At 39.3% G+C, this 27,733-nt stretch overlaps 1 protein-coding gene across 1 annotated transcript; it reads left to right on the forward strand.

The window, feature by feature from the left end:
- Positions 1-5,281: 5,281 nt before the first annotated feature.
- Positions 5,282-27,733, forward strand: il12rb2 (interleukin 12 receptor, beta 2a). The gene is made up of 16 exons (XM_038295325.1): positions 5,282-5,457; positions 5,592-5,719; positions 8,790-9,068; positions 9,449-9,572; positions 9,660-9,853; positions 10,115-10,260; positions 10,723-10,867; positions 14,226-14,296; positions 17,759-17,960; positions 18,104-18,295; positions 21,110-21,211; positions 21,360-21,512; positions 22,372-22,503; positions 23,474-23,570; positions 26,156-26,243; positions 26,329-27,733. Exons 2-16 carry the CDS (start codon positions 5,653-5,655, stop codon positions 26,779-26,781), a joined length of 2,445 nt encoding a protein of 814 aa, XP_038151253.1. The 5' UTR covers positions 5,282-5,457; positions 5,592-5,652; the 3' UTR covers positions 26,782-27,733.

The following is a 27,733-nucleotide window of genomic DNA, read 5'->3' on the forward strand; positions in this document are numbered from 1 at the left end:
AAATTCTTTGTGCTTTTTAAACTCAAACTGTTCCTGCTGCTTTAGTTGAGTTTGGATTAGCATAAGTATTTCAAAACTAGAACATCAGAAAGAATTTGTGAATTTTACCCTTTTTTCATTATTAATCGGACCTTGGGACAGTAATTCAATTCCATTTATTTCTATAGCGGCAATTCACAACACATGTCATCTCAAGGCACTTTACAGTTCACCAGATCATCCAGTCAGATAGGGTTAGGGTCAGTTTTAACAGGAAGAAACCTCCAGCAGAACCAGGCTCAGTGTGAGCGGCCATCTGCTGAGGCCGACTGGGGTTCAAGGAGACAGAAGCAGAGATACAAAAGGCAACTGTAAAAGGTTCTTAGAAAATGTTAAAATGTTTGCCTATTACCTTAGAAAAGCAAGGTGCAACAGAGTCAGGTCTGTCGGCTGCATGTTCTCAAACACCCTTCAGATGTAACCCTGGGATTGCAACCGTGATTTATTGTGGGCAACTCAACAACATTGATATTTTCTTGAGTTATTACCCATTTGGAAGACCAAAGTGCCTGTGCTCTAGTTTCCAGCTAATGTCTCATTATGTTGCTTCAATAAACCACATAGTTTTCTTTTCATTCTGATACTACAACCCCCAATACTTGAAAGGGTGGTACTCTAAAGTTTGCAAAATTTTCATTTAAAGCTACAGTGTGTAATTTTCAGCGACATCTAGCGTCCAGACTGCAGACCGCAGCAACATGAACATCTCCCCCCCACCGCTTCTCCCCCTCAACAGTACGGCGAGCATTACGGGACAAAATTTCTTCCACGACGTCCGCATCACCTACCTTCTCAAGTGATGAGGTTTGTTTACATAGATAATTTTAATACTGCCATCTATTGTAATGGGCGATCTCGCAATCGCTAGTTTGTTGGCTCTGCGCTGCTGTAGCGCAAAGATGTCTGCCTCCATGGCTGCGAGACCCGCTCCTCTGTAATTATAAATAACGAATTCTAAGGCAACGCAAGTATTAAGGTTAAGAGGCTGAGCTCGTAGATGATGATAAATAACATAGTTATGTATAATATATTACATTTCTGACTGTATATCCCTGTAATTATTACACACTGTAGCTTTAACTGTAACAATGATCATTTGACCAACATTCGGGTTTTGTTTCATCTGACTAAAGGAATACCTCCCAAAGTATTTTTGCGAGCTGTAACCTGGAATTTTATGTTGCTGGTAATGCCTCCTAAACTCTCTCATTGCCAGGTGCATGGAATAGGCTACGCATTCCCCAGCGTTTCTACTCACATATAGTTTGATTAATTTTAATTTGAATTTAGTTTATTTATATTGCGCTAATTAACAACACATGTCATCTTAAGGCACTTTACAGAAACTATACAACCACATCATACAGTTTAAGTTAAAACAGATGAGAACAAAACGTTGGCATTTACAGTAGTAGCCATTCAAAATTTCCACACTTTCCTTGATGGCCCTTGGCTGGTCCCCTTCAATTCCTTTTTAAACATCAATATTTATACTAAAATATTCTTTCTGTCATGATTGTGGACATTAAGATCTAAAGAGAAGCTCGATCTTCTGGTAAGATACTTTAATTCAGTGAAAGGGTGGAGTCAGAAGAACAAATATGCAAGCCAAGGAGAATGAGGGGATCTCTACAGTGGCTGGAATTTGGAGGGATTTTGCTGCCATTCTGTTGCCTTTCGGCTGGCTTTTTTACCGTTAAGGGCAAATTTGAATGGCTATTACTGTAGCAAACAGAAATTTGTATTTGTTTATCCTAAGTGACCTAATACAGCAGTAAAGTCTGATTTTCTTGTCATATAGTGAGAAGAAATCTCTATGTATTGTGTGTGTGGACATCAGATGTTAACAGTTATTTTCTCCTATTATAAAAAAGCAGGTATTTTTCTCATTGTTGGATATTTCTGTTTTTTTCTCTGTAATACCTCAGTGGTAAAAACAGCCTTAAACTGATCTTTTTCTTATCTCTGAGATCTGTTTGTCACAGTAGGATCTGTTAAACCTGTTTTAGCTCATTTTCTACCACCATGAGCCTTTACTTCCATTTTATTTTTATTCACATCCAATGCTGTAAAAAGCTTTCAGTCATGTCTCAATGCTTTGCTTGCAGAACTGTAGTCATTTAAATTGGTCAGTATTTCTCTAGGGTTTCCAGAAGCCTTTGTAAAACCTAGTTGTGACTATAGAATGAACCCTGGATAAAGAAAGAACCTCTGCCAGATTGTTGATGGGTGTTTTGCTTCCCTTTTTTCCTAAAAACATGATTTCGAGATACTGTTAATCTGGAAGAACAGACACCTCTGTTTACCACATAGAGCATCCAAACTTGAAAATAGATCCTCAGAAGGTTGCGGCTGCTGCAAGTCACCACCGTTGCAAAATGCAACAGTGGTGACTTGCAGCAGCCGCTGCATGTAGACATATAAGAAGCTCACTCACTAGTAATAGCACCTTTCTCCAAGAAATCTCTCTCGATCCAAAAAGAAATACTAAACACCACGGTTTAGAAGCAACATCCTTCACATGACAGATGTGTGGGTTTTCTGTGACACCTTCACCATCATAGATGCATATCATAGCATTAACCTGAGGCAGGAAGGGATAAGTTGTGGACACCCACCAATTATCTTCCATTGCAATTGGTAACCATGGTGATTAATAAGCGGGTGGGTTGAGAGATATTGACAACCAGTAATAAGTACATTTCTTAGGCAACTCATGATAATATGAAGAAGAGAAATTCTAACTTCATGCAATTATACATGCAGAGCTTCTGAGGTGTTGCCACCTCTCTCATCTGCTATTTCTCTGAGATCCGATATATTCTGTAACCCATTAGTCATTTAGCCTGCTAATCACCAGTCTGGCACTAGGGAACACAGAGAGACAAAAGACATAGGTGTGCAAAATGCTGTTTTTTTTTTTTTTTTTTGTATATTTTTAAGAGAGATGATATGATAGCATGATTTTGTTTCTTTTTAATAATCCATTAATGTCAGGTATGCAAACTTGACAGTCGTTTGGCCAAAGATGTAGATGGCACAAAGTCAAAAAGTAAACTGTGAAAGATCTGTTCAAAAACCCTTAGATCTGCTGATAAAAAATGTTTAAAATGCCCCTTAAAAAGCAAATCATAAAATAAATGTGGGCTACGTTTGAGCTCGTTTTAAAGTTCCCTGAAAAAGAAAAAAACACAATTAAGAGCAATATGTTGTACAGAATAAGTTTAAATTTCTCCTGTTAAAAAAAGAATTTCACATACGTTTAATTTTACTCACAATGATGACATATAAAATACAGTTACATGAAAGAAATGTTGGGAAATCTGATTTTTTGTGTGTGTTTTACTTGAAATATCAGCATCATTTCAGTCAAAAACAGGTTAATTTATTAAAATATATGTTTTTCTCTGTTTTAAGAAAGTCCTATTTGCTTCTTAAGACTAGAAATCATTGCATCTTGCACTACTAACAATTAGAGATGTGAAAGTATTTGTCATATTGCCCTTTTTAAACTGGATCAAGCCATGCAGTTTTCCTCTATACTGTCACTTTAACACTGGGGCTTGACCTCTCCTTTTCTCCTGTGAAACCAACTACCAGTTTTAGTCTGTGAGGCAGACACCCTGTCTACTTTTAAGGCTAGGCTTAAAACTTTCCTTTTTGATAAAGCTTATAGATAGAGTGGCTCAGGTTATCCTGAGCTATCTCTATAGTTATGCTGCTATAGGCTTAGACTGCTGGAGGACATAGGGACCCCTTTTTCATCATTCTGCTTCATTCTATCTCTATTCTCCCACTCTGCAGAATCTGTTAGTTCAATCTCTAACGTTCTGCTCTCTCTGCTTTTTCTCATAGTAGCTTCGGCTCGTCTGTTCCTGTTTGGCTGTGACGTCATCCTGGAGAGAAACATCAGCTGTGCTGCTGCCATCAACTCATTGTTTTATAGATGTTGGAGATCTGTCTGTTTTTCAGTGTAGTCCTGTTTCTCTGACTGTAACTGTCTGGATGTGCTCTCTTCATCCTCTGACATGGGAGCTGGCTCGGAGCTCCTCTGCCTGGCTGTGTGTTTCCTTGATGGGGCCGAATTTTACAGTAGCCTTTTTGTATCTCTGCTTCTGTCTCCTTGAACCCCAGTGGGCCTCGGCAGATGGCCGCTCACACTGAGCCTGGTTCTGCTGGAGGTTTCTTCCTGTTAAAAGGGAGTTTTTCCTCTCCACAGTCGCTATAAGCATGCTTAGTGTGAGGGATAGTCAATGAGTCGATGCAATCAACTGGTTTTCCTTAGATAGAAAACTTTGAATCAATTTGACTGGATGATCTGGTTGAACTGTAAGGTGCCTTGAGATGACGTGTACTTTGAATTGGCGCTATAGAAATAAAACTGAATTGAATTGAAATCCTAGTGGCCCTTGAGGTTTTTGACCAATGAAGTGGCGCTAGGAGAGGAAATGATTCCAAAACACACCCAGGCAATAGTTAGTGAGGCTTCCCCTGCTAATACAGCGATGGTTTCCTGAACCCTCAGTCCTACAAACACCACCTGCAGCACTGTAGGTTTTTATCTCTTCCTGAGAGCTGTCTCACTTCCTCCTTCTCAATCAGATTTTCTTATGTGAGTAACTGACAAAGACAGCTGGCAGATTTTAGTCCTGCATTAAAAAGTCTGTCTGTCATGGTAGCTAATATTGCTTTTCATTCACCACAAGCTCTGAAGAAGTTCAGGTGGTGCGGGGGGAGTCCCAGGCTTCACCACATGGGCATGTCATTGTAAAAGCGACACTTGTAGGCTGGGTGGAAAATGTGAGGATGCATAGTTCTTCTGAGGTTCATGTTTGAAACAATCCAGACTGTGTAGGAAATAGAAATTAATAAATAAAAACACAGGATGTGACATACTTGAATCGCCTGTATTACCAAATACACAGCAGATAAATAGTGTTACAGACCATTATAAATATTAATATTGATGTTTAATTCTGGCAAATACTAAGAAATATATCAAATAAATGATTTCCATAAGGGCTGAAATTACATTAATCTGCTTCTGTATGCATAAAAAAAATCTATAATTCTCCTAAAACCAAGTAACTTTGGGACTTTGCCTGGCTTTGTGTGAGTATTTGCCCTGTGTAATTTTCAGATGGTGGGTTTTTGATGGTGAGGCTGGTTGTGCGCAGTGTTTGCTGGGTTTTTGATGGTGAGGCTGGTTGTGCGCAGTGTTTGCTGGGTTTTTGATGGTGAGGCTGGGTGTGCGCAGTGTTTGTGTCACCATCACTGATGCACTATGACGCACTGCACTTGGCTAAAGGTTGTCACTTCAGCAGAGGCAGCCTCTGAGTGAAGATGTGAACAAACAGTCAAGCTCCAGGAATCATTTAGTGGATCTAAAGGGGGACAGGAGGCTGGGATGCGACTCTGGTGAGTTTTAGAGATGATTTAATCCTCATTTCTGTCACCTTTCATTGGAGGAACACTTTAAATAAATCCACTTAACCTTTTAGAAAACGTGCTTATGTACCGCTTGTTTGAACTTTATTTTTCTTTATTTTAAGGTAAACTGTCGGGCTTCGCTGCAATGTGAGACTCATGTGTTTTTCCTGGTGACTTCAGTCGATGATGTTGTTCTTATGGTCCGTTATTGTCGCCGCGGTCGCCTTGCTGGGCGCGCGGCGCTGCGCAGGTAAACCAACATCCTCAGGAGTGTAAACACATTTCTCAGCTTATTGGTTTTTGGTTGTTTTTTCTTTCCTGTGAACTTTGACAAAACAGTTTCAATAAGTCAGAAACATGTAGAGCGTTTCCAGCGTTTGTTTCTGTTTATTTTTGTTATAAATGACTCAGTTACTGAAGCCCCAACGCAGTATCTCAGGAAATTATCATTTACAAAGCCCAAAAACGTTTGGTTTTATATATATATATATATATATATATATATATATATATATATATATATATATATATATATATATATATATAAAGAGTTCGCATTATGTCCTTATGACCATAACAATGCATTTTGCTCTCTTTGTATTTGACCAGAAGAGAGTAATCAGTACTCCATATGGGGGGGGGGGGGGGGGGGGGGGCGGGGCATCCCCCCCTTCTTAAAAGAATCTTAAAAATCATCCTCCTTCTTAATTGACCACCCCCCCCCATACCATCCCCTGTGACCTTTTATTTCTGAATGTGTAAAATTTCAATTATATATTAACAGTAATGGCAAAAATATTGCCCTTTCAACATTTGGCGGACTGAAGGCTAGTAGCAAGTAGCCTGAGCAAAATAGATAAAATCAAAGAAGTGTCTTACCATGACTATGGAGCTGATCCCAGTGGAAATGAGTCCCAGTGATAGCCATGCTAACTATATAAGGGCAGTGATAGCCATGCTAACTATGTAGGGGCAGTGATAGCCAGGCTAACTATGTAGGGGCAGTGATAGCCATGCTAACTATATAAGGGCAGTGATAGCCATGCTAACTATATAGGGGCAGTGATAGCCATGCTAACTATATAGGGGCAGTGATAGCCATGCTAACTATATAAGGGCAGTGATAGCCATGCTAACTATGTAGGGGCAGTGATAGCCAGGCTAACTATGTAGGGGCAGTGATAGCCATGCTAACTATATAAGGGCAGTGATAGCCATGCTAACTATATAGGGGCAGTGATAGCCATGCTAACTATGTAGGGGCAGTGATAGCCATGCTAACTATATAGGGGCAGTGAGATAGCCATGCTAACTATATAGGGGCAGTGATAGCCAGGCTAACTATATAGGGGCAGTGAGATAGCCATGCTAACTATATAGGGGCAGTGATAGCCAGGCTAACTATATAAGGGCAGTGATAGCCATGCTAACTATGTAGGGGCAGTGATAGCCAGGCTAACTATGTAGGGGCAGTGATAGCCATGCTAACTATATAAGGGCAGTGATAGCCATGCTAACTATATAGGGGCAGTGATAGCCATGCTAACTATGTAGGGGCAGTGATAGCCATGCTAACTATATAGGGGCAGTGAGATAGCCATGCTAACTATATAGGGGCAGTGATAGCCAGGCTAACTATGTAGGGGCAGTGATAGCCATGCTAACTATATAGGGGCAGTGAGATAGCCATGCTAACTATATAGGGGCAGTGATAGCCAGGCTAACTATGTAGGGGCAGTGATAGCCATGCTAACTATGTAGGGGCAGTGATAGCCATGCTAACTATGTAGGGGCAGTGATAGCCATGCTAACTATGTAGGGGCAGTGATAGCCAGGCTAACTATGTAGGGGCAGTGATAGCCATGCTAACTATGTAGGGGCAGTGATAGCCATGCTAACTATGTAGGGGCAGTGATAGCCATGCTAACTATGTAGGGGCAGTGATAGCCATGCTAACTATGTAGGGGCAGTGATAGCCATGCTAACTATGTAGGGGCAGTGATAGCCAGGCTAACTATGTAGGGGCAGTGATAGCCATGCTAACTATATACGGGCAGTGATAGCCATGCTGCTGACTGCAGTTCTACTGGAAGGTGCCTTGGTCAAGGTCAATGACCGACGTACCTGACATGTAACAACCAGACTATACACATTGCTTCAGGTTAATTGACTTAATTAATTAGGCTATGTATGCTTGGAAAAGGAAAATAAAAAATTCCACCATTCCCTTACTGTTTTTTTAAAACATAACTACTGACAGTAATCACTTGCTGAGGTTAGTCACAAAAATGGAAAAGTCCATTAATACTCTGTTCAGAAGAAAAATAATGCAACCGTTTTTGGGCATTTACTTAATTATATTTGATTACTTTAGGATAATTGTTTTCATGTTAGCATGGTAGGACATGAAATAGTTGTGTTAAAGTAACTAAATATGAATAAGTTATACTTAAAAATGTTGCATTGTTTTTTATTCAGCGCAGGAGTTTGGGAGGTGTCACTTTTCTAGTTATAATGTGTTAAGTGCCTTGTACAGTGACAGGAGGAAGCTGAACTTAAACCTACTGTATAACCATCCAAATTCAAGGCGACTGCATTACCCACTGAGCTGCAGTTACAATACCACAGGATCCACCACACGTATGTTTCCAGGACATGCATTGGCTACAACTGTCTCATTGCTTGTGTTTAACTGCACGCAAGAGACGTCAGAGGACCGTGACTTGACATACATTACAAAAAGTTCATTTGGCTTTGCCCTTGGAATTAAGATCCCAGAATGAGGTGATAAAGAGGTACAGATTAGTCCAGTGGGAAGTTTACTCTTTAAGTGATGGTTTAGGTATCCCTGTGTTTGTTTCCAAGTCAAATTCAGCATTTTCTACTGGAAAACTTAGAGTGGTTATCCTTCCATATCCCAAAATGTTTCATGGAGATGCAAAGGCACCAATGCATTTTTTCCAGAGGAGATATACTACTGTATGGGATGCATAAACCAGAAAACTTGACTAATGGGTTATACAATGCTCGTCTGCAATGAAACAGTAGCTGCACACTGCCCTGCACAGATGCAGCAATACATGCAAGAAAAAAAAAGGAACCTGACCATCTTCATTCAAAACAGATAGAAATAAAACCTAAAAAAAATATGTTTCTTAATGAATTGAATAAGCAAAAATAAATCTATCTTTTATGTCATTCTAATTTATTGAGATGCACCTATGTGATTTTAATTTTAGTTTTTTTCACATCTTGACTAAAATCTGTGAATCTTTACTTGCTCTAACGTAATCAGGAATAAAACATTTTTCTGGTTCCAGGCGAGTCATCCTGTGTGCTTTGGTCCAGTGCTGGAGACATGGTGCAACGAGGCTCCAGCTTTGAGGTCTACTGCACCTTCAACCCAACATGCAAGCGCTCCAGATCCATGCGGATGTGTGCCGACGGCTCCAGGGAAGAAGAAAAGCTGACTTACAAACAGTTCAATGAGACAACCATATTCCTGAGGGTGGAGAAGATCACAGAGAAGAGGACATATAGCTGTTTAGCTGACTGTAACCCCCCAAAGGACTCTTGTGGACTGGACATCTCAGCTGGATGTAAGTTGGAACATGTGCTCCTTTTGCAGGAGTTTTATTTTGCTGATTGTTTTAGACATGAAACTTCCTTATAAGACAAGTTTCCATATGAGACTGCAGGGTTGTGTCTCTCAGAGTTTACAGCTTTATTGCTGATGGGACAACTAATTGTGTTTCCTTTTTCTCTTGGGATAAAATTGAGAGAGCAGAACACTGTAATATTAAGTTTTCCTGACCTAAAGCGAGAACCAGCTTCAGGTTTAATAATTGTTAAAAATTAGCTAAAACTTGTTCTGCTTTCACTCCGCTGCCTAGTGACACTGTCTGCTCACAGCTAACTGCAAAGAGTGTGGTTGCTTTTCACACATGCAAATCATCAGTTTGTCCACTTTTCTGTCCAGATCCGCCAGAACGACCCAAAAACATTTCATGCATCTACAGGATCCTGACAAATGATACGGGAAGTGTGAATTGCTCCTGGCACAGAGGAAGGGTCACTTATCTTCGGGACCGCTTCACGTTGTGGTGAGCACATTCTCCTACACTACACTGCCCTTAAGTGTTAAAACCATGCAGATATTCTGAAGTGAAACTCTGCTCTGTGGGTTTAAGGGTACAAGCTGTGAGTGGAAACCACAGCGGAGGAGCGGTGCCGGCGTGCAATGTGTCCAATAAAGGAACTGATTTGCTGTCTGCCATTTTCACTTTGCCTACATCTGTCCGGTTCATGTCAGTCTGGGTTCAAGCCAGTAACCCTTTGGGTTCTATAGAATCCTCTGTCGTCAACTACACACTCAGGGATATCGGTAAGACTTGTTGCTAAGCTACACATCTGCACAGATGAATCACTGCATCTATATTCATTTGCATCAAAGGTGTCTTCGATGGAATTTTAGTTAAGTTCCATAAATCTCTGACGTCTCCAAGCCAAACGCCAACCTTTCATTCTCATTTCCAATCACTCATCCCACCAGCCGCTTTGAATGACCTTTGCATCACAATCCTGTAAACTTTGTTGTTACTTTTTATTCATAGCATATCCTTTTGCTTTGTTCTGATCCGCGCAGTGATGCCGTCAACGCCTGCTATTGATACAGTCGAGTGCTCTTCCAGGAACTGCACCATCAAAGTTGAGCAGCCTGTGAGAAAGCAGCATCTGCAGGTCCAGTACCGAGACGTGGAGCAGCAGGAGTGGAGAACATATGCAGAACCTGTAAGAGGCTAGAACTCCCCTGACTGTCTTATACCGTTTTTTTTTTTTAGGTAGGGGGGTGGGGGGATAGGGGCTTCAGGTGAGACTCCGATATTGCATAAGTCTTATTAAAGATCTTTGAAGATCGTTCTGAGCTTCTGCTGATTCAGAGCTGGAGGCAGATATGAGGTGCATGACACGATGTGTGAAGAAGTGAATGCATAATGACTCACCAGTCTCAGGAATAAGCTGAAATTTTGACCTTTCTGGCTCCTTTGTGCATTTATGCTGTTTGTTCATCAACACAGGTCCGTTTTGATTAACTGTCTCCTAAAAGAAATTTCCTTTAGTACTGAAATCTTTCAAAAACATCAAGCTTTTATATGAAATAAAGAAAATACAGGAAATTATGTGATAGAGCACAGATGTTAAGTAGAAGTGAAATGATTGCAATATTTTCCCACTAAAAATAATTTCCTGCAGGTCGGACTGATGATCCCATCTAAGACCAAGCATATCTCTTCCTTGGAGCCATGCAGTTTGTACAGTTTCCGGGTCAGGTCCAGATTCAGCACGGGCCTGTGGAGTCAGTGGAGCTCAAGCATCTCTAACCAGACAGAAGAAGAGGGTGAGTCTGCAGCCACCAGTAGAGCGCTGTTTAGATTTAATCAACATGTTTCCTTTAGTCTGGGTTTTTGAGGCTGCTATCAGATCACCACTGACTCTCTAAACAGCCATGAAGACAACAAGAAATTTTAGTTGTACAGAACAAAACCACCTTTGCTGATAAGGCAGCCAAGGCCTCACGTCCCAGCTGAGATTCGACTTAATGCTTCTTGCAAATTAAGTCTAACTAAACTAACTAAATTTGACATAACTCAAGCAAATAAGGCAGAGTTAAGAGGAAATCTAGGCTTTATAGGAAATGCTGCTGTGTATTTTGTAGTTCCGATGGTGTGAAGATATGGAGCTCTCTACAAACACATAATCTATGAATAATCTGAAGTGACAGATAATAAGTTTCCACTGAAGGCAAAAGGTATAGGTGTTCAGACATTTCTTTTAAGGTTGTGTAAGGGATTATTGAAAACATCAACTGCCACTTTTTATGGGTAAAGAAGGATAAGTTCTGACCTTTAACCTTTGGGGATGCCATTATTTTAAGCTGTATCAGCTTTTTTTCTCATTTCTTTAAATCAAGACCAAAGATAAATAGATTTACACAAGTTTTTTTGTTTTTGTTTCTTTGTTTCTTTGCAATGCTCTTTTAAGGTTATAAAAAAAAGACTTGTTGAATAGAACAAGACTGTAATCTATTTTAGGAAAAAAGGACAAAACAATTCTTACACCTCTCAGCTACTACAGCAAACATACACACTGCATATCCTGACTGGTTTTCCCTGTAAGGAGTGCAGGACTGGTAAATTACACATACGGTTTTTTCTTGTTTTTTTTTTTTTTTTTTTTTTGTTAATGCAAAAAAAATAATAAATAATAAATAAATAATAAGTGGGTGGGTTGTGGGTGATCTACAAAGACTGCAAAGCAAATGTTAAGATGTGCAGTTTATTTCTTCCCTATTAAAATGAGCTGATTGTGCGTTACCGGCAATTTTAAAGTGGTAATAAAAGAATGATGAGGTGCTAAGCCATGTAGTTACATTTAATAACAAAAACTCTTTAAATAAAAACAACGATAAAGCAAAGTATTATTTATGGTGATTTCAAAGGGCTATGAACAAAAGTAAAAAAAAAAAAACATAATTGAAAAAATACACCTTAAGTTAAATATAAAAAGTAAAAGATATCATAAAAGCCAGTGGTGGGAAGTAACAAAGTACATTTACTTGATTAAGTACTTTTTTGAGTATCTTTATTTTACCTGAGTCATTTTCCCTGAGTGATTAACTTTCACTTCACTCCATTTCTAGGAAGCTGCTTGTTCCTTTTGGGTCATCTTAGCTTTATAATCCGCCGTTGCTGTTTTTCTTTACTGAAATGCAAAAGCAGTTAGCAGCCCTTAGGACTGAATTTGGACACCACTGATTTAAAGATTTGATGACATTCTACATATGTAAGAAACTCAGAGCAGATATTATTTGTAGTTTATAAATGTTATTAAGGTGTCAGTTCTTGCTATGTGGCCAAGTTGTTCAGTAGGATGAATTTCCAAATAGATTTGCAGTTTCTTCATGGTAATAGATTCAACATTAAACCTCCATTCCATAGTGAAAATATGAGAAGAATAAAGACTCTTTTTTCCGTTCTGTTTTCTAGATAAGAAATAATAATCAAAATAGCTTTCCTTTTCTTGTGACTTTTTTATGCTGAAGTTCATTACACATGGTGTATAACCTGTAGCAGGTGGTTTTTCATATCAAGTGGTTTCTGAAAGTTACAAGTTTCTTTAAAATTACTCTGAAAATTACACAGAAATGAACTGATTTAAAAACATTTCATTAGCAGTTTTGAATTGTTCAGTACTTTTGGATGCAAGTACATTTGAAAAGTGAGTACTTTGGTACTTTAACTTGAGTAGATGTTTGACTGAGTAACTTTTACTTGTATTTGAGTAAGATTTTACCATGAGTATCAATACTTTCACTCAGGTACTATTGTTAAGTTCTTTGTCCACCACTGATAAAAGATGAGATGGTTGGCTGGTGATCACTGCTGTGACAGCTGGAACTTCTAGATATAACATTTAGATAGAGCCATTTTTCTTCTAACCTTTTTTGGAGTTGTGAGCAATCCACTGCAGGTTTTCAGATTTAGCCATAACCTGCCGTCTGTAGGTAACTGGTATTTTTCACCTGCTGTAAAGAGCTGTTTCAAATTAATTAGGGTAATCAGAAAGCTTAAAAACAGCAGATTCTTTGAGGAATGGTATAAAACCTTTGATTTTCCCCAAAATACACAGTCTGCAAGGGTAGGAATAATTTTGGTGTATGTTGTTTGCATGCAATCTTAACTCTATTGTAAATATTATAGCTCTTTTGCTCAGTGAAGTGTGACACTTTCACACACATCTATATGCTTTCTGGTGAGAATAATCATTTTGCTTTAAACAAAAGATTACTTTAAATTTAAATCTGAAAGGGTTATGGATAATTTTGGGCTTAACATAGGGTGACCCGATCTCAAATGAGCAAATAATGAAGAATGTCCGACAAACAGAACCAACTCAGGTTTTTCAGTTTTGCATTTACATCACCCTTTCCTTGTATGAAATTCTAAAATAACTTCAGCAATCTTAAAGTCGTACGGAAATCATTTTTATTTGTCAAATCATTCTGCCTTAAACATGTATATAAATGTACTCTTTATCAGACCATATTGTCCTAAAATTTAGAAAATGTCTGTTTTTTCTGGGTTTTTTTCGTTATCATATGCAGGCCAGTTAGTTATCCGTCAGCCTGAACACCTACAATTGGCCAATCATATATCAAAGGTCATGTGTCAATCAGAGTTTTTTGGTCGTTGCTTCGTGATTCATATGTCGCAGCTAATATACGGAATGGTTCAAATCAGAAATCAGAATAATTTCCTTTCCCATTGAGTTCCGTCCCAGTGTGACATGTGAGAAAGACAAAAAAAATGTCTATATACTGTCAGGTGTGGACCTTAACCTAAACTGCCCGAACTGAGAACGCAGATGTTGTAGCGGAGTACAAAGCAGTTTGGAGTGGAGTCAAACGCAGCTGCAAGCTGCCTTTGAGTGAAAGTACCCCTTCCTGTTTTCAAAGTTTCTACATGCACACAAGCATCTGCCATAAAAACGATAAACTACCAGAACCACCAGTGTAGGTACCAACCAGGTTATACAACACAAAGCAGCCTCACTGGAAAGCATCTCACGTTTCATCACTATTACAGCCTTTATTAAGAAACACATAACAAAAAGCAATATTTAAACATCATCTCAAATAGAAACTCACACCCAGTAGGTAAGACAATAATGACTTCCTGTGTTGTTTGCTTTAAAAGCTCCCACCCCAGCTCTGGATGTGTGGCTTGTCCCTGTTCCTGGTTTAAAGTCCATGAGAGTCTACTGGAAGGTAAGATTTAAAGTCCTCTTCGTTTCTACATATGTTTTTTGTTTTGTTTTTGCTAAATAATAAGTATTCTTAAAAATCTGTAGATAAATTATTAATTTGCCTTCAAATGTTTTATGGTACAGATATGACCAAAAGCATGAGGGAATTTAACCTAAAACCTTGTAGGTAGGAGTCCTGTGGTGAAGGCTGAGTGGGGCTCTAAGCAAAATAAAAGAACAACTCTGAAAAACCCAACCTCAGAAAGAAGGCTGACCCACTTCTCAAGATGACACGCTGTTTTTAAGGAGGCAGTTGTCAGCAGCAGGACAAGCACACAGACACATAAAAAAATCATTTTTGATGTAATTTATTCACAGTCTCAATGCCACAGCCTTTTTTCCTGTTTTGCTCCTGATACATATACAGATCCCATATTTACCTGCAGAACTTTTTCAATTCAATTCACTTTATTTCTATTCACAACACGTCATCTCAAGGGAATTTACAGTTCACCAGATCATCCAGTCAAATTGATTCAAAGTTTTCTAAGGAAAAACAGTTGATTGCATCGACTCATTGACTCGAATGCAATCCCTCACACTAAGCATGCTTGTAGCGACAGTGGAGAGGAAAAACTCCCTTTGAACAGGAAGAAACCCCCAGCAGAACCAGGCTCAGTGTGAGCGGCCATCTGTTGAGGCTGACTGGGGTTCAAGGAGACAGAAGCAGAGATACAGACAGAAACATGTAGAAGCATGAAGCAACTGTATTTGATTAGCCAACACAAAATGAAATAATTTTGAACTATAAGGAAAACATAAAAATTTACATTTTAGAACCTCTTTATTTAGAACATCTAGTAATGCCGTACCTATCTACTTTTGCCTGACTAGATGTTTTGGCCATTATTTGGTGGTAAATTGCTTGATCTCAGGCAGATTGGATGGAGACCACTGTAGACCAGCAATCTTCATGTTTAGCCTGAGATCGTAAGGTGTGGACCTTTAGACAATGATTTGATTTTTAGCTCTTTCTGTTTGTTAAGGGTTTTTGTCCTGGTGGAAAATGAATCTTCAAACTGTTTGTTCTGTATTTAGCTCCTCCACATTAACTCTGACTGGCTTCCCCAACCCTGCGTCCCCATCCATGATTCTGCCACCATCACATGAGTTGATCATATTAACATTTTGCAAACGTTTCATTTGATCATTGCACCTTTTTCCACATATTCCTTGTGTCTCCTGAATGCCAAGTGGAAACCCCTATATTGGACTTTAATAAATACTCTCTGTTTGCCACTTTAATGACCAAATCCATGTTCAGGTCTGACTGTCTTACAAAGGGCCTATTTGCTGCTTCCCTACTTATTTTTCTTTTCTTTTCTAAACAGCCTGTCAGTTTTGGTGGATGGCCATGTTTTGGTTGCTTTGCACTGGTACCATAATCACACCTTTTTTATATTTACTTCAAAGGTGGTGAAAATTATTGACTGTGTTCAAATGTTCTCCTGCAACAGTTATAGATCTCTGTCAGGGACCAAGCAGTCAGGCAAAGGGAAAAAGGCGTAGAAAAAATATCATGCATTTATTCTTCCATGGTAGAACAAACCAAAGTCTCGAAATTCAGTAAAAATTAGGTCAAAAGATTATATTAAGTAAGACAGATTTAACCAAGGATAACAAACCAGAGCTGACCTCTCCCAATGGACACAGGGGTATTTAAACACATAGGCTAACCTACAAACAACACGGAGGGGAGGGAGAAAAATAAAAAAAAACAATAAAAAAAAAGCTAGACAACTAAGTCAAACCTACAAATAATAATTAACTACAACACAAGTATGAAACTAAGACATTCAAACACCAAAATGTATATTAAAACAGTGGATCTTTGAGTGTTTGACAGCTTCTAAAGAGCCAATCTCCCACTATCAGCTGCTTGTTGGATTCCTCCACTTCCTTGTGTTACACCATATTTGCTCTCCCAACTAGTTCTTTCAACCTCAGCAAAAGAAAAACAGTTAGTGATCTTGAAATACTGTTCATAGGGGCTGTTTCTCAATTCACAAGAACGCAAGTATGGACTCGTGTGCTCGCCAAGTCTGTTCTTGAGAAGAACACAGGAAAGCATGGACTCTGGGAGAACGGGAGCACGCAGCATTAATATGGGTCGATTGGAACAGAAGCGTACTCGTGACGTCCCCACATGCTTGGCTCGTCTGGAGCTGCTTTTCACCTCATGTTATTAATAGTCTCTTGATAATATTAAATTTATTTTTTTTATTTAGTGGGGAACATATAATTAACACAGTCAGATAAACACAAATCAAATGAACATTTTTGTTACACATTAAATCGGTGAATAGGCCATATAGTGAAGCTTAAAAGTTTAATGATCTCGCCTCAAATGATCTAAAGAATACTTTTATTGAACAACAACAACAGAAAAGAGAACTTTTAACTTAATGCTCTAACCTGCCACAGTGCATGCTGGGACAGCTGTCAGTCTGCTCAGATGCATGCTGGGTAAAGAAGGAGGGGTGAGAACAACATCGGGGGACTTTGTCCGTTCTTGGCTGAGGCCGATGACGTTTCACGAGTACACGTTCACATGAGAATGCACAAGTACACAAATTGAGAAACAGCCAGGATGTTTACTAAATGTGTGTACCAATATTAGCAAACATCCTAAAATAAATATGCCGTGTGAAACAAACATTGAAATGCTGACACACTGACACTGAAATAGTTGAAGGAACCTCCACAATCTCCATAACCAGGTGTAGGAAGAAAACATCCCACACCATGGATCTACCACCACTGTGCCACACACACATATATGTATATATACCGTAATTTGATTAAGAGTGATGTATGTTTAATTTTGGAATTCACATTTAAAATGTACCAAGTTTATAGATGTATCCATTACAAATATGTAGCATTTTCTTTTCTTTTGTTTTTACTTCTTTATTTCTTGACCCTACATGAACTGTTGGTAATTAGTCAGTTAATAAAAGTAAAGTTGTTCTATATTTGGCCATCTTTCATATAAGACTGTATTGCGGTTTCATAAAACCAAGGCGTATCTTGTCTCCATCCGTCCCAGCATGCTCGCACATTTTCCTGCCTGCTCACAGGGTTATTACTCTCTCATCCTCATGTTTTCACGCTTTGTTTTGCTCAGACTAAAGGTCAAACCCTGACCACTTTGTATGACATCCTCATAAACACACACACATTAACACTGTTTACCAAATATTCAGCTACACACACAACCGGAGTATTTTAATGTCTCATACACACCCAGGGGTAACTGAAACCTGACAGTAGACACCGCAGTTTCAGTTTACAAGAAAAAGAGGAGCTGAACAGAAATGAGGTGTCTTACACACTCATCTTGCGGTGTGGCGACAGTAATCTCTCACTGAAGCAAAGAAAACATGCCACGAGAGCTAAAGTGAAGATCTTCCAAACGTTTCAGGTGTCCGTCATGGCCGTCTGCAGCAGGAGCATCACACAGTACAAGATCCAAGTTAACAGCAACGACAGTGTCGTCGCGAACGTTGGAGCTGATGTCAAGAACCGTTCTATCCCATTCTGCAGCAACTGTGAAGTGTCAGTGCAAGCTGTGAACTCCAAAGGCCTGTCGCCTCCTGCAACCATAACAACCCATCATACAGACGGTAATAAAGGAAAGAAATCTGTCTAACTAAACACTTTTTAGCTCAACATACTCTGATTGTTCCGAAGGTAGATTTCTGTTTTCTGTCTCAGCTCACCTCAATACAGTAAAGGCTTCCCTTTCTTATGTGTTTGTGCCCTGCAGATGTGCTTTTGGCCAAAACGGCACCTCTTGAAATTGAATCGAAAGCAGAGAATCACACTGTCACCATCTCCTGGAGGAAACCTCAAACTGCACCTGCCCACTATTTGGTGGAGTGGTTCTCAGAGGGGCTCATGTTGAACCAGCTCAGATGGGTTAGGCTGAACAGCACTGAAACCTTCATCAAAATCACAGGTAAGATGATAAAACCAAGTTAAAAAATAGAAAATTCTTGCTAAAAAGGTGATTCAAAAAATTAGTGCATATTGTAAGTTGCAGAGTAACCGCATGGTTTTAGTATTCACCAATCAGAGGATATTTCTCCAATGGTGGAAATGATATGGACTGACATTTAAACAGACTCTACATTTTTTACTTGGTTTGGGGTCAGCCTTTTCAATGTTGTGCATGAATGGGTTCAATGAATGCCGTTCAGCTGAAAGTTTTGAAGTAATGAACATGAACGAGAGCGACGTTCACTCTGAGAATAATGAGCGACGCACACAGCTCAAAAAATGTTAGAACTGTAACTTTACAGTCATTTTTACTATTTTTCAAGGATGAAATTTTAAAAAGATGAAATTGTCCAGTGAGCTGTTTCCAAACGAAAATTATTTTTGTTTTACACTTAAACAAAATAACAAATAAAATCTGTCTAAAGTCTAAAGCTCAGGTTGCGTTCAATTGATAACGACATTTTTCATTGGATAATGTCAGGTTTTACAGCACTTACAGCAAACAGCCTGACAGAACAGCATGTCTACTGCCAGTACTAGTCTGCTCCATTCAGACTCATCTGCTGGTATTTTTGATGCCAGTTTAGCAGAGCGCTTAGCAGAGTTTTATAAACTAACAATGGAAGACTGAGATTGAAAAAAGTCCTCTCTTTGTGCAAACTGTGCCCACCGGGACAAACAAGCCTGTATGTCAGCCACATCCACTTCAAATGCGACACATGGAGTTAAAGCATCCGAGGTATCATGGGAAATATCTGCTACTGAATGATGAACGTAAGAAATAATTTCGGATCTAGATACTTTCAGCAGAACCTGAATGTTCCTGTATGTTTCTGAAGTTTGGTGTAATTTGGCTAAATACAGTAGCAGCCATTCAAAATGGTCCTTTCCAGTCAAACGCCATCAGAATGGCAGCCCACTTCCCTCCAACTTCCAGCCACTGGAGTGACAAGCTTCTTCTCCTGGGGCTACATCCAGGGTTCATTCTACAGTCAGAACTAGGTTTTCCAAAGACGTCTGGAAACCCTGGAGAAATACTGACCAATTTAAATGTTACAACTCTGCAAGCAAAGCATAGAGAAATTGAAAAATGGAAGAAAAGTCTCATGGTGATAAAAAATTAGCTAAAACAGGTTTAACAGATACTCAAATCCTACTGTGACATGCAGATCTCAAAGATAAGACAAAGATAAGTTTAAGACTGGGCTGCTCAATGGCGCAGTGGGTAGGTTCTGGGTTCGATTCTCGGCCCGGGGTCTTTCTGCATGGAGTTTGCATGTTCTCCCTGAGCATGCGTGGGTTCACTCCGGGTACTCCAGCTTACTCCCACAGTCCGAAAAATTGTCCTTAGGTGTGGGTGTGTGCATGAATGGTTGTTTGTCATGTTTGTCTCTGTGTTGCACTGCAATGGACTGGAGACTTGTCCAAGATGTACCCCGCCTCTCGCCCACAGACAGCTGGAAATAGGCACCAGCACACATCGCAACCACACTTGGGAGTAAGTGTGTTAGAAAATGGATGGATGAATGGAAGTTTAAGACTAGATGACAATAAATTAGACTTCACTCCTGTTTTAGGTCACTTAAGATAAAGAAATACAAATTTCTGTTTGCTACAGTAGCAGCCATTTAAAATGGCCCATCCGAGTTAAAAGCCAGCCGAACTTCCAGCCACTGGCCTTCTCATGTTACTCTGACTCCCCCCTTTCACTGAATTACAGGGTCTTACCTGGAGATGAAGCTTCTCTTTAGGTCTTAATGTCCACAAATCATGACAGAAAGAATATTTTAGTACAAAGATTGATGTTTAAAAAGGAATTATAAGGGACCTGCCAAGGGCCCATCATGGAAAGTGGGAAAATTTTGAATGGCTACTACTGTAAAGGCTTCACTGCACATTTAGCATACCTTGACTTCTTCCGCTATTCTTCATTTCTTTCTATACATTATGATCACACTTATAAAGGGTGAAATAAGAGGTTCTATTGTGGAGGATTGTGGCTTTATTTTCCATATTAACTTAAAATGGTTAATTTATAGGTTTGTGAACTTGAACTATGAACTAGTTCATTTTAATCTATGTAAACTGAGCTTTGAGCTCATTCTTTTTAACTATGAAATGACACAGAATTGGGCTTTTCCAACATGTTACGCCTCTTTCCTCCATGCCAAAAAATGTTGTGATGCTTGTTTGGGATCGTTGTTCTGTTGGACCACCTATATTTGTCCATGTTTGACTAATTTACTTGTTTATTTAACCTGAAATGTTTACGGTAGTCCTCCATCTATAATAATCACTTCAATACAGCAGTAGGACCAGAAACACAACCAGCCCTCAGCATGATGCTGCCACCACCAGTAGATGGCAGTATTAGATGACAGAACAAACATGTTCAACAAAATCAACCAGATGAATTTTATAATGTATGATAAGAAGAGCAGAGAAACATCAAACCAGAATTCTTCAACACTCCTAATCATAACAGTTAAGGACTGTAGTTTCCTTGAAACATGCTGAGGTAACAATATCTAGATAATAATAATAATAATAATAATAAAGCATATTAAAAAAGGTTTTTAATGTTTTTCTAAATAATTTTATGCCTTTTTAAACAGAGAAACATTTCTCACAGTTTCAATGTGTGCCCCATATCTACATTTTTTTTAAACCATCACATTTTAGGGAAGGTTCAGAAAGTACATTAATCTGACATGTATATCAGTTCAAGGTATATTTAAGTGTTTTTTTTTTCTGTTTTTTTTTTATTTTGCAGATATGAACCCATATGAGTGTTATGAAGGAGCAGTTTATGTTTTCTACAACAAGAGCTCAGTGAGTAAGACCAGCTTTGGACGAATCGCCACTTTGGAGGCAGGTAGGTTACAACAATGCTACAGTATAACACTTTTACGTCTGTTTTTAAATGTAATCATCATCTAAAACCATCACAAAGAGATTTTACCTGTGTCAGCATTTTAACTTTTTCATTCAAGTGTCACAGGGTTCTGCTTTGTTGTTTCCAGCTCCAGAGATGGGTCCCTCAGTGCAGGAAAAGGTGGAGGGAAAACAGAGGAGGGTGACAGTTGTTTGGACAGAGCTTCCTAAGGCGCAGCGCAGGGGATGCATCACAAGCTTCACCATCTATCTGCAAAACAGGACAGGAGCCCCAAAGCTTTGTAAGACAACAATCATACTGAACCCTAACCTGACTCCGCCAGATGGATATGCTCCGCATATCCATCTGGAAACCTTCCATTGAAATAATTTTGGGAAGGGGCGAAAATACTGGTTAGCTGATTGGCCTATGTTGGTGATAGACGGGCCAAATAAACCAATCAGATCAACGAAGCATATGACGTAACAGAGTGACGACGAAAACACAACCACAAGCCAGGCTAACTCTTGCCAAAACCAGTTAGGAGAAGAGCAAAAACATCTTTTCCTCTGAGAAAAGCCTCCAGAGCAGTGTTTTGCTCTTCTTTCAGTGAAGAAATACTCTGTAATTCCGATAAAACTTGCTCGATAGCCACGCTAATGCTAGTTTCATCGGCTGAAGCCGCCATGTTCTTTAGACTGAACTGTCGCGCTTCTCGTTGCGTCACACCTCAACCCGCCTCAAAGCCAACGCTAATTGGACGTTCGTTTGGTGAACGACTCCAAATTTTCTTTAACGGAGAGTCTCCAGACTGATTAGCGAGTGAAATCTTGAAAGCTCGCGAGATCAGGATGGTCTCACGAGGCTAACTGAACCTGCCATGTGGCATTAAGCCTTTTAATTTCATTTGTTTCTGAGATCATTTTGGTGCACATAAAACAAAAGTGCAGCTAAATGGTGTTCACAGGTGTCAAAGCCTTTCAGCACATTGCTGCCAGTCTTGAATATTTACTGAACAGCATCCAATCCCTGTTTGGTACACATTTCTAGTTGTTTTATTGAATCTTTTGAGAATTAAACTGAAAATAAAAAATGAAATGAAGTTTTTCGATGGGTAGATGCATTACTTGACTTCTGCGTGTCTGTGAAATCCTCACCAGACTATGCACAAGCATCAGAGAGGGAGAAGACCATCGAAGGTCTTCATCCTGACTCCTACAGTCTATGGATGAGTGCTTCAACTTCCAAAGGAGAAGGTCCTCCAGGTCAGAAGATCAAGTTCTTTATTGAAGGTAAGCAACTTTTCAGTGTTTTATCAAAGTCTTATAAAGCACTATTCTCTCTTAATGGCACCGCTCTTAAAGATCTATTATTACAGCTTTATTACCAATAACATAGTCTTATTACACGGGTGGAATTTTTGAAATATTCAAGCTTTCATTTATTTAGCCGCAAGAGAAATCCTGCTCTTCATTTTAGAGTCAAGTAAATCTTTATTTAAAATCTGAGGTCAAATGCTCTCAAAACATTCCCTGAGGTACTTTCCCACATGTGCATCACATCATATTTATGCCCCTGGGAAGACGAGAGTCATAAAGAGATCCTCTTACCTCAGACTAGCTTAAGATTTAAAGCTTATTAAAGTAAGTCTCTATTTTTTCTATGAATAAACACTGAAATTAAAGGGTGTGTTAAGAATAAAAATAAAATGATTAGATGATGTCGAAAAAAATAAAAATTTATTGTAGTGTTTACACCTTTTCAGTGAAGGAGGGCCCATATTTATACATTAGCATTTCAGAAAATGCACTTTTTCTTTATCAGCTATTATATTCTGCAGCTTTATGCCGATATTAAACATGCCTTTTCATTATTGTCGTTTTTCTAGTGAGAATAAGTCCATGTGGGAAGCTGCAGAATAGAATCTAGACTGAATCTGGCCCCGTTAAAATCTGTTATACCAAACTCAAATAAATTAGAGGAAATACTTCACTTTTAGGAAACTGCAGCAAAGGATTAGTGAATTTAAAGCACTTTTTCAATCAAATCAGAAAACAGGTCTGGTGACACCCCTTACCAGTCAGCTGAAACCTGACCCACCCAGTGAGCAAGAAGTTTCCCTTCTCAATCTATGGCAAATCATTTGGCATTCTAATAAAGGAGGTTAGCTGACTGCCAATGCAAAGCTGAAAAAATGTTGCTTTAAGAAAATACATTTATGTGTCAGTGGTTTGACTTTCTGTTTTACTGATGCTGTTGCAGAAGACGACCATCTTTCCCCTCTGCTGATGATGTGTTTGCTCGTCACAGCGGTGGCGTTTACTTTGTGTCTGTGGAAGGGCACAGCGGTAAAGCATAGGTATGTATGGGACCCTGTCCAGATTTATAATTTAATTAAATTCAGTTTATTTATACAGCGCCAATTCACAACACATGTCATCTCAAGGCACTTTACAATTCAACCAGATCTTACAGTCAGATTGGTTAAAAGTTTTCCATCTAAGGAAAACCAGTTGATTGCATGGCCTCACACTAAGCATGCTTGTAGCAAGGGGGGGATTTACCATTAGGCAATACTAGGCAGGTGTCTAGGGTCCCCAAGTTCCTGACGGCCCCATAAAACTCGGTTTACATCAGGAGTCTCAAACTGGTTTTAGAAAGGGCCATGTGGCTGCAGGTTTTCTTTCCAACCAAGCAATTGCACACCACTCTCCAGTCATCTCATCAACTGAGTCCAATGTGAACATGATGACTTGATGAGATGACTGGAGTCTGGTGTGCTATTGCTTGGTTGGAAAGAAAACCTCATCAAGCAGCGAACTCTGCTCTCCAGAGCAAGTAGATTGGTAACCCCGCCTCCTGCTCTCCTCTATCTTGTCTGCTGTCATGATTCATGCAGCTATTATTTCATCCAAATGAAAAATGGAGAACAGATAAGCAGATCATGGCTTGTCTACAGTGAAAAGAAGGACTGGGTTATTTACTTTGGCCTTTTTGGAAACACAGGAAGGAGCAATCAGCTAAGAGAACCACTGAGCAGGCCGCTGTCTTGTGAGAACACTCGTCTTTGATTACCCTTTTTTAATATTCCACCTTGCTGAAGCTTTAAACAAACAATCTCTCAGACGCTTTTCATCTTTAGGTATGAACAAACTGTAGGTCTTACATGATCGGAATATGGCTACGGAGAGCGCCTGGAGAGCCACAGCTGAGCTGTCAAAGCTGTGCCTGTTAAAAATTCTCATTTGATTAGATTCAATTTCTTCTACAATTTGATCTCAGTATAAAAGCTTGTTGTTTGGCGGTGCTGGTCGGCCGTCATCTGCTGGTAGGAGCCTGACGTTTTTTATTGGGAACAGGTTGTTGTATGAATTCTTCCTTCTGGTAACATAATGACTTCATTCTCGTAATGTTATGACTTTATTCTCAAACTAAAAAGAATTTAAAAAATCTCTAGCCTGGCCCTAATACTAAAAGCTTGCAATCCAGCCTGAGTTTAAACTGTTTTGTAAGGAAAACTTTTTGTCCTTAAATGTCCAAAACCAGTGGAGGGAGAGACTGAAGCTGTAATTCATGTAGAAAATCAGTCTAGAAATGTTCAGCTGTGGTGGTGGGATCTATACAGATGTATCCCACATTACTGTCATTTTTTTTTTTTACTTTACAAGACGAGTCACATAAAATCCAAAACTGAATACGATGAACAATACCAATATCGATAACAAAAAATTACAATAACAAAATTACATCAACAATCTGTAGTGTGTAAAATGTTAAATACTTTAAGTAACGTTTTGTAAGGCGCAGCAGAAATGCGCACAGGAATATTTTTGGTAAAATGTACTTAAACTGAAGAAAATTATACTCAGACACATAAAATTTGGTTCCTCACCAGAATTAGGAAAACAATACTCTTTTAATTAAGCTGTTTTTCAAGAGGAATGCATTAAATTCCAAGATGGTTAGGTTTAAATAAATTAAACCTGCTCTGTGGTGCAGTGGGTTAGCACTGCTGCCTTGAAGCAAGAAGTTTGATTCCCGGCCCGGGGTCTACCTGCATGGAGTTTGTGTGTTCTCCCTGTGCATGTGTGGATTCTCTCCTGGTACTCCGGCTTCCTCCCACAGTCCAAAACATCACTATTAGGTTAATTGGCTTCTCTAAATTCTCCTTAGGTGTGTGTGAATGGTTGGTTGGCCTGGCTGTCTCTGTGTTGCCCTGCGATGGACTGGAGACCTGTCCAGGGTGGACCCCGCCTCTCGCCTGTAGACAGCTGGAGATCGGCACCAGCAGCCCTCGCAACTCCAGCAGGGATAAAGCGTGATGGAATATGGATGCATGGATTTTGTCATCTGTTTCTTTCAAAGCATCAGCATAGTTTTGATCAGAGAAATCTGAACCAATATGGTGGAAAAATCAGACCTTAACTTTCAATTAATCTCCACCCTCTAGATGGATTGTTCTGAAAATTTGATCGCACTTTTACTTAAAATATCACTCTTAACTCAAAGTTAAGCAAAAACAGCTCTTTTGCACACAGTAAAGGATTAATGAGTCATATCCCTTCCAATGTCTTATTATTTTATCATTAACCATGTTTCTATTTACACAATATTTAGAAGAAAGGACAATATAGAAATGGTTGATAGTTTATCTTTCAACAGAAATATCATAATCTGATTACATCAATAATACCTTCTTTGCTGTCCAGCATGTTTCCACTGGAATCTTTGAGGTTGAAAAGCCTTCATGCCATCACCCTAATTTTTATCTTTCTTCTAAGAATTTCCAGTCAATATTTTTGACTTCTTGAACACATTAATATTACTTGGAATAATCTTGAACATGTGTGCAAGATAATAATACTAATTAGTATATATAGAAGGAATGTGATGTTGGGCTGAAAAGTATCATGGCTGCTTGTAAACAGTTTTTACCAATTTCAGGTTCAGTGTGATTTTTCGGTGCCTGATGCCTGATGTGGTGCCAGACCCTGCAAACAGCAAGTGGGCAAGAGAATGCAGCAAAGAGAAGGTAAATATGTGAAACGCTAAAGGGAAGACAGATTGGTGAATCCTCCACAGTTCACATCTGACCATGTTCCCACTTCTCCACTTAGGGGATGATGAATCTGAAGCTCCCATCTCACGACTCCAGTTTTACTGATCCTGAAGACGAGACCATTCTGGTGGATGTGGAGGAGCTGTGCAGGCAGATCGGGGACCCTCCTGCACAAAGGAACAACCCTTTGAAATGTTCACCTGAGAGCACCACTGGCCAAGAGACCGAACTGTCTGCTCTGATGTATCCTCCTCTGACCACCTACATCAAAAGCCTCTCCCACGACTCAGACAGCTCGTGCCAGATCTCTTCAGACACCAGCACAATCATTGACTACATATCATCCCACGGGCAGGAGAATCTGGAAAACTATGATCAAGACGATGAGGAGTTTCCTGAGATGCAGTTCTTCCCCAGTCTCAGCCTCCTCATGGAGCCTGTGGGGTGTGGAGGGAAGCTTACTCTAGACGCAGTAAAAATTGACTGTAGCGACTTTTTTCAGAATGCTTAGAGTGACCCTGAAATGAGGACTCTGCTTAAAACTGAATTCTCAGCTGAGATGAACTACCTCCTTTGATTTTGGAAATCATAAAGAACTGCCTCCCTGAAAGCTAAGCTTCAGTTGAGCACACATCCTTTTACGCATTACATTGTATTTTAATGAAACGTCTTTGGACACACTAAGCAGATTTAAAAGAAATAGATATGTTGCATTTTGGATAAGAATTATTTTAGAGCGTTTCTCTGTAAAAGTTTTAAAAATCCACTGGACTTGGTTTCCAAGATTTAAAGACCTTTTGCCACCTCTCCAGGAAGCTTTCTCAATTCAAATGTCTGGATCCGCAGTGAGTTTGAGTCTTTATATAGACAAGGCCTTGTATTGCTTGGAAACATGCAAATAGAAACCGATGAGTGGGTCGTTTGGTTCCATTGTTAGCCTGTAATATCTGAAACCTGTCTATGATTGGTTTTTGGAAGCTTCCAAAATCTTACGATTCAGTTATAGAGATGATCCCTTCCAGATATCACCACACCCCCACCCCATCACAGAGGAACTAAGTACCTCCCCACTCCAGTCGGTGAACAACACTTCCTTAACAACCAACCCTAAACAATCATAGACAGGTTTCAGGTATTACAGGAGACAATCCCCCCCTTTAATGACAACCTTCAGAATCATGACTATGACCTGGATGACTGAGAATCTTCATCAGCATATTTCAGAGAGGTTAAATCTGAAAATAAAAGCTTTGACTCTTCTCATAAGAGGACAGTGACTGGAACTATAATCATCCACCAAGGCTTTTTGGATTCTCTGTTTTAAAATTCCTTTCATGTGTTTAGATATCTTATTTAAAAAGTCTATTTCACCCATGTTAAGAGATTGCTGTACATAAATTGCCATGCTTTAATTCTACCTCAATGTGAATGTAAAATTGCTCAAATTACCATCGAGTCATATA

This window comes from Cyprinodon tularosa, unplaced genomic scaffold (genome assembly GCF_016077235.1).
Source record: "Cyprinodon tularosa strain WSP-4 unplaced genomic scaffold, ASM1607723v1 ctg353, whole genome shotgun sequence".
NCBI lineage: Eukaryota > Metazoa > Chordata > Actinopteri > Cyprinodontiformes > Cyprinodontidae > Cyprinodon > Cyprinodon tularosa.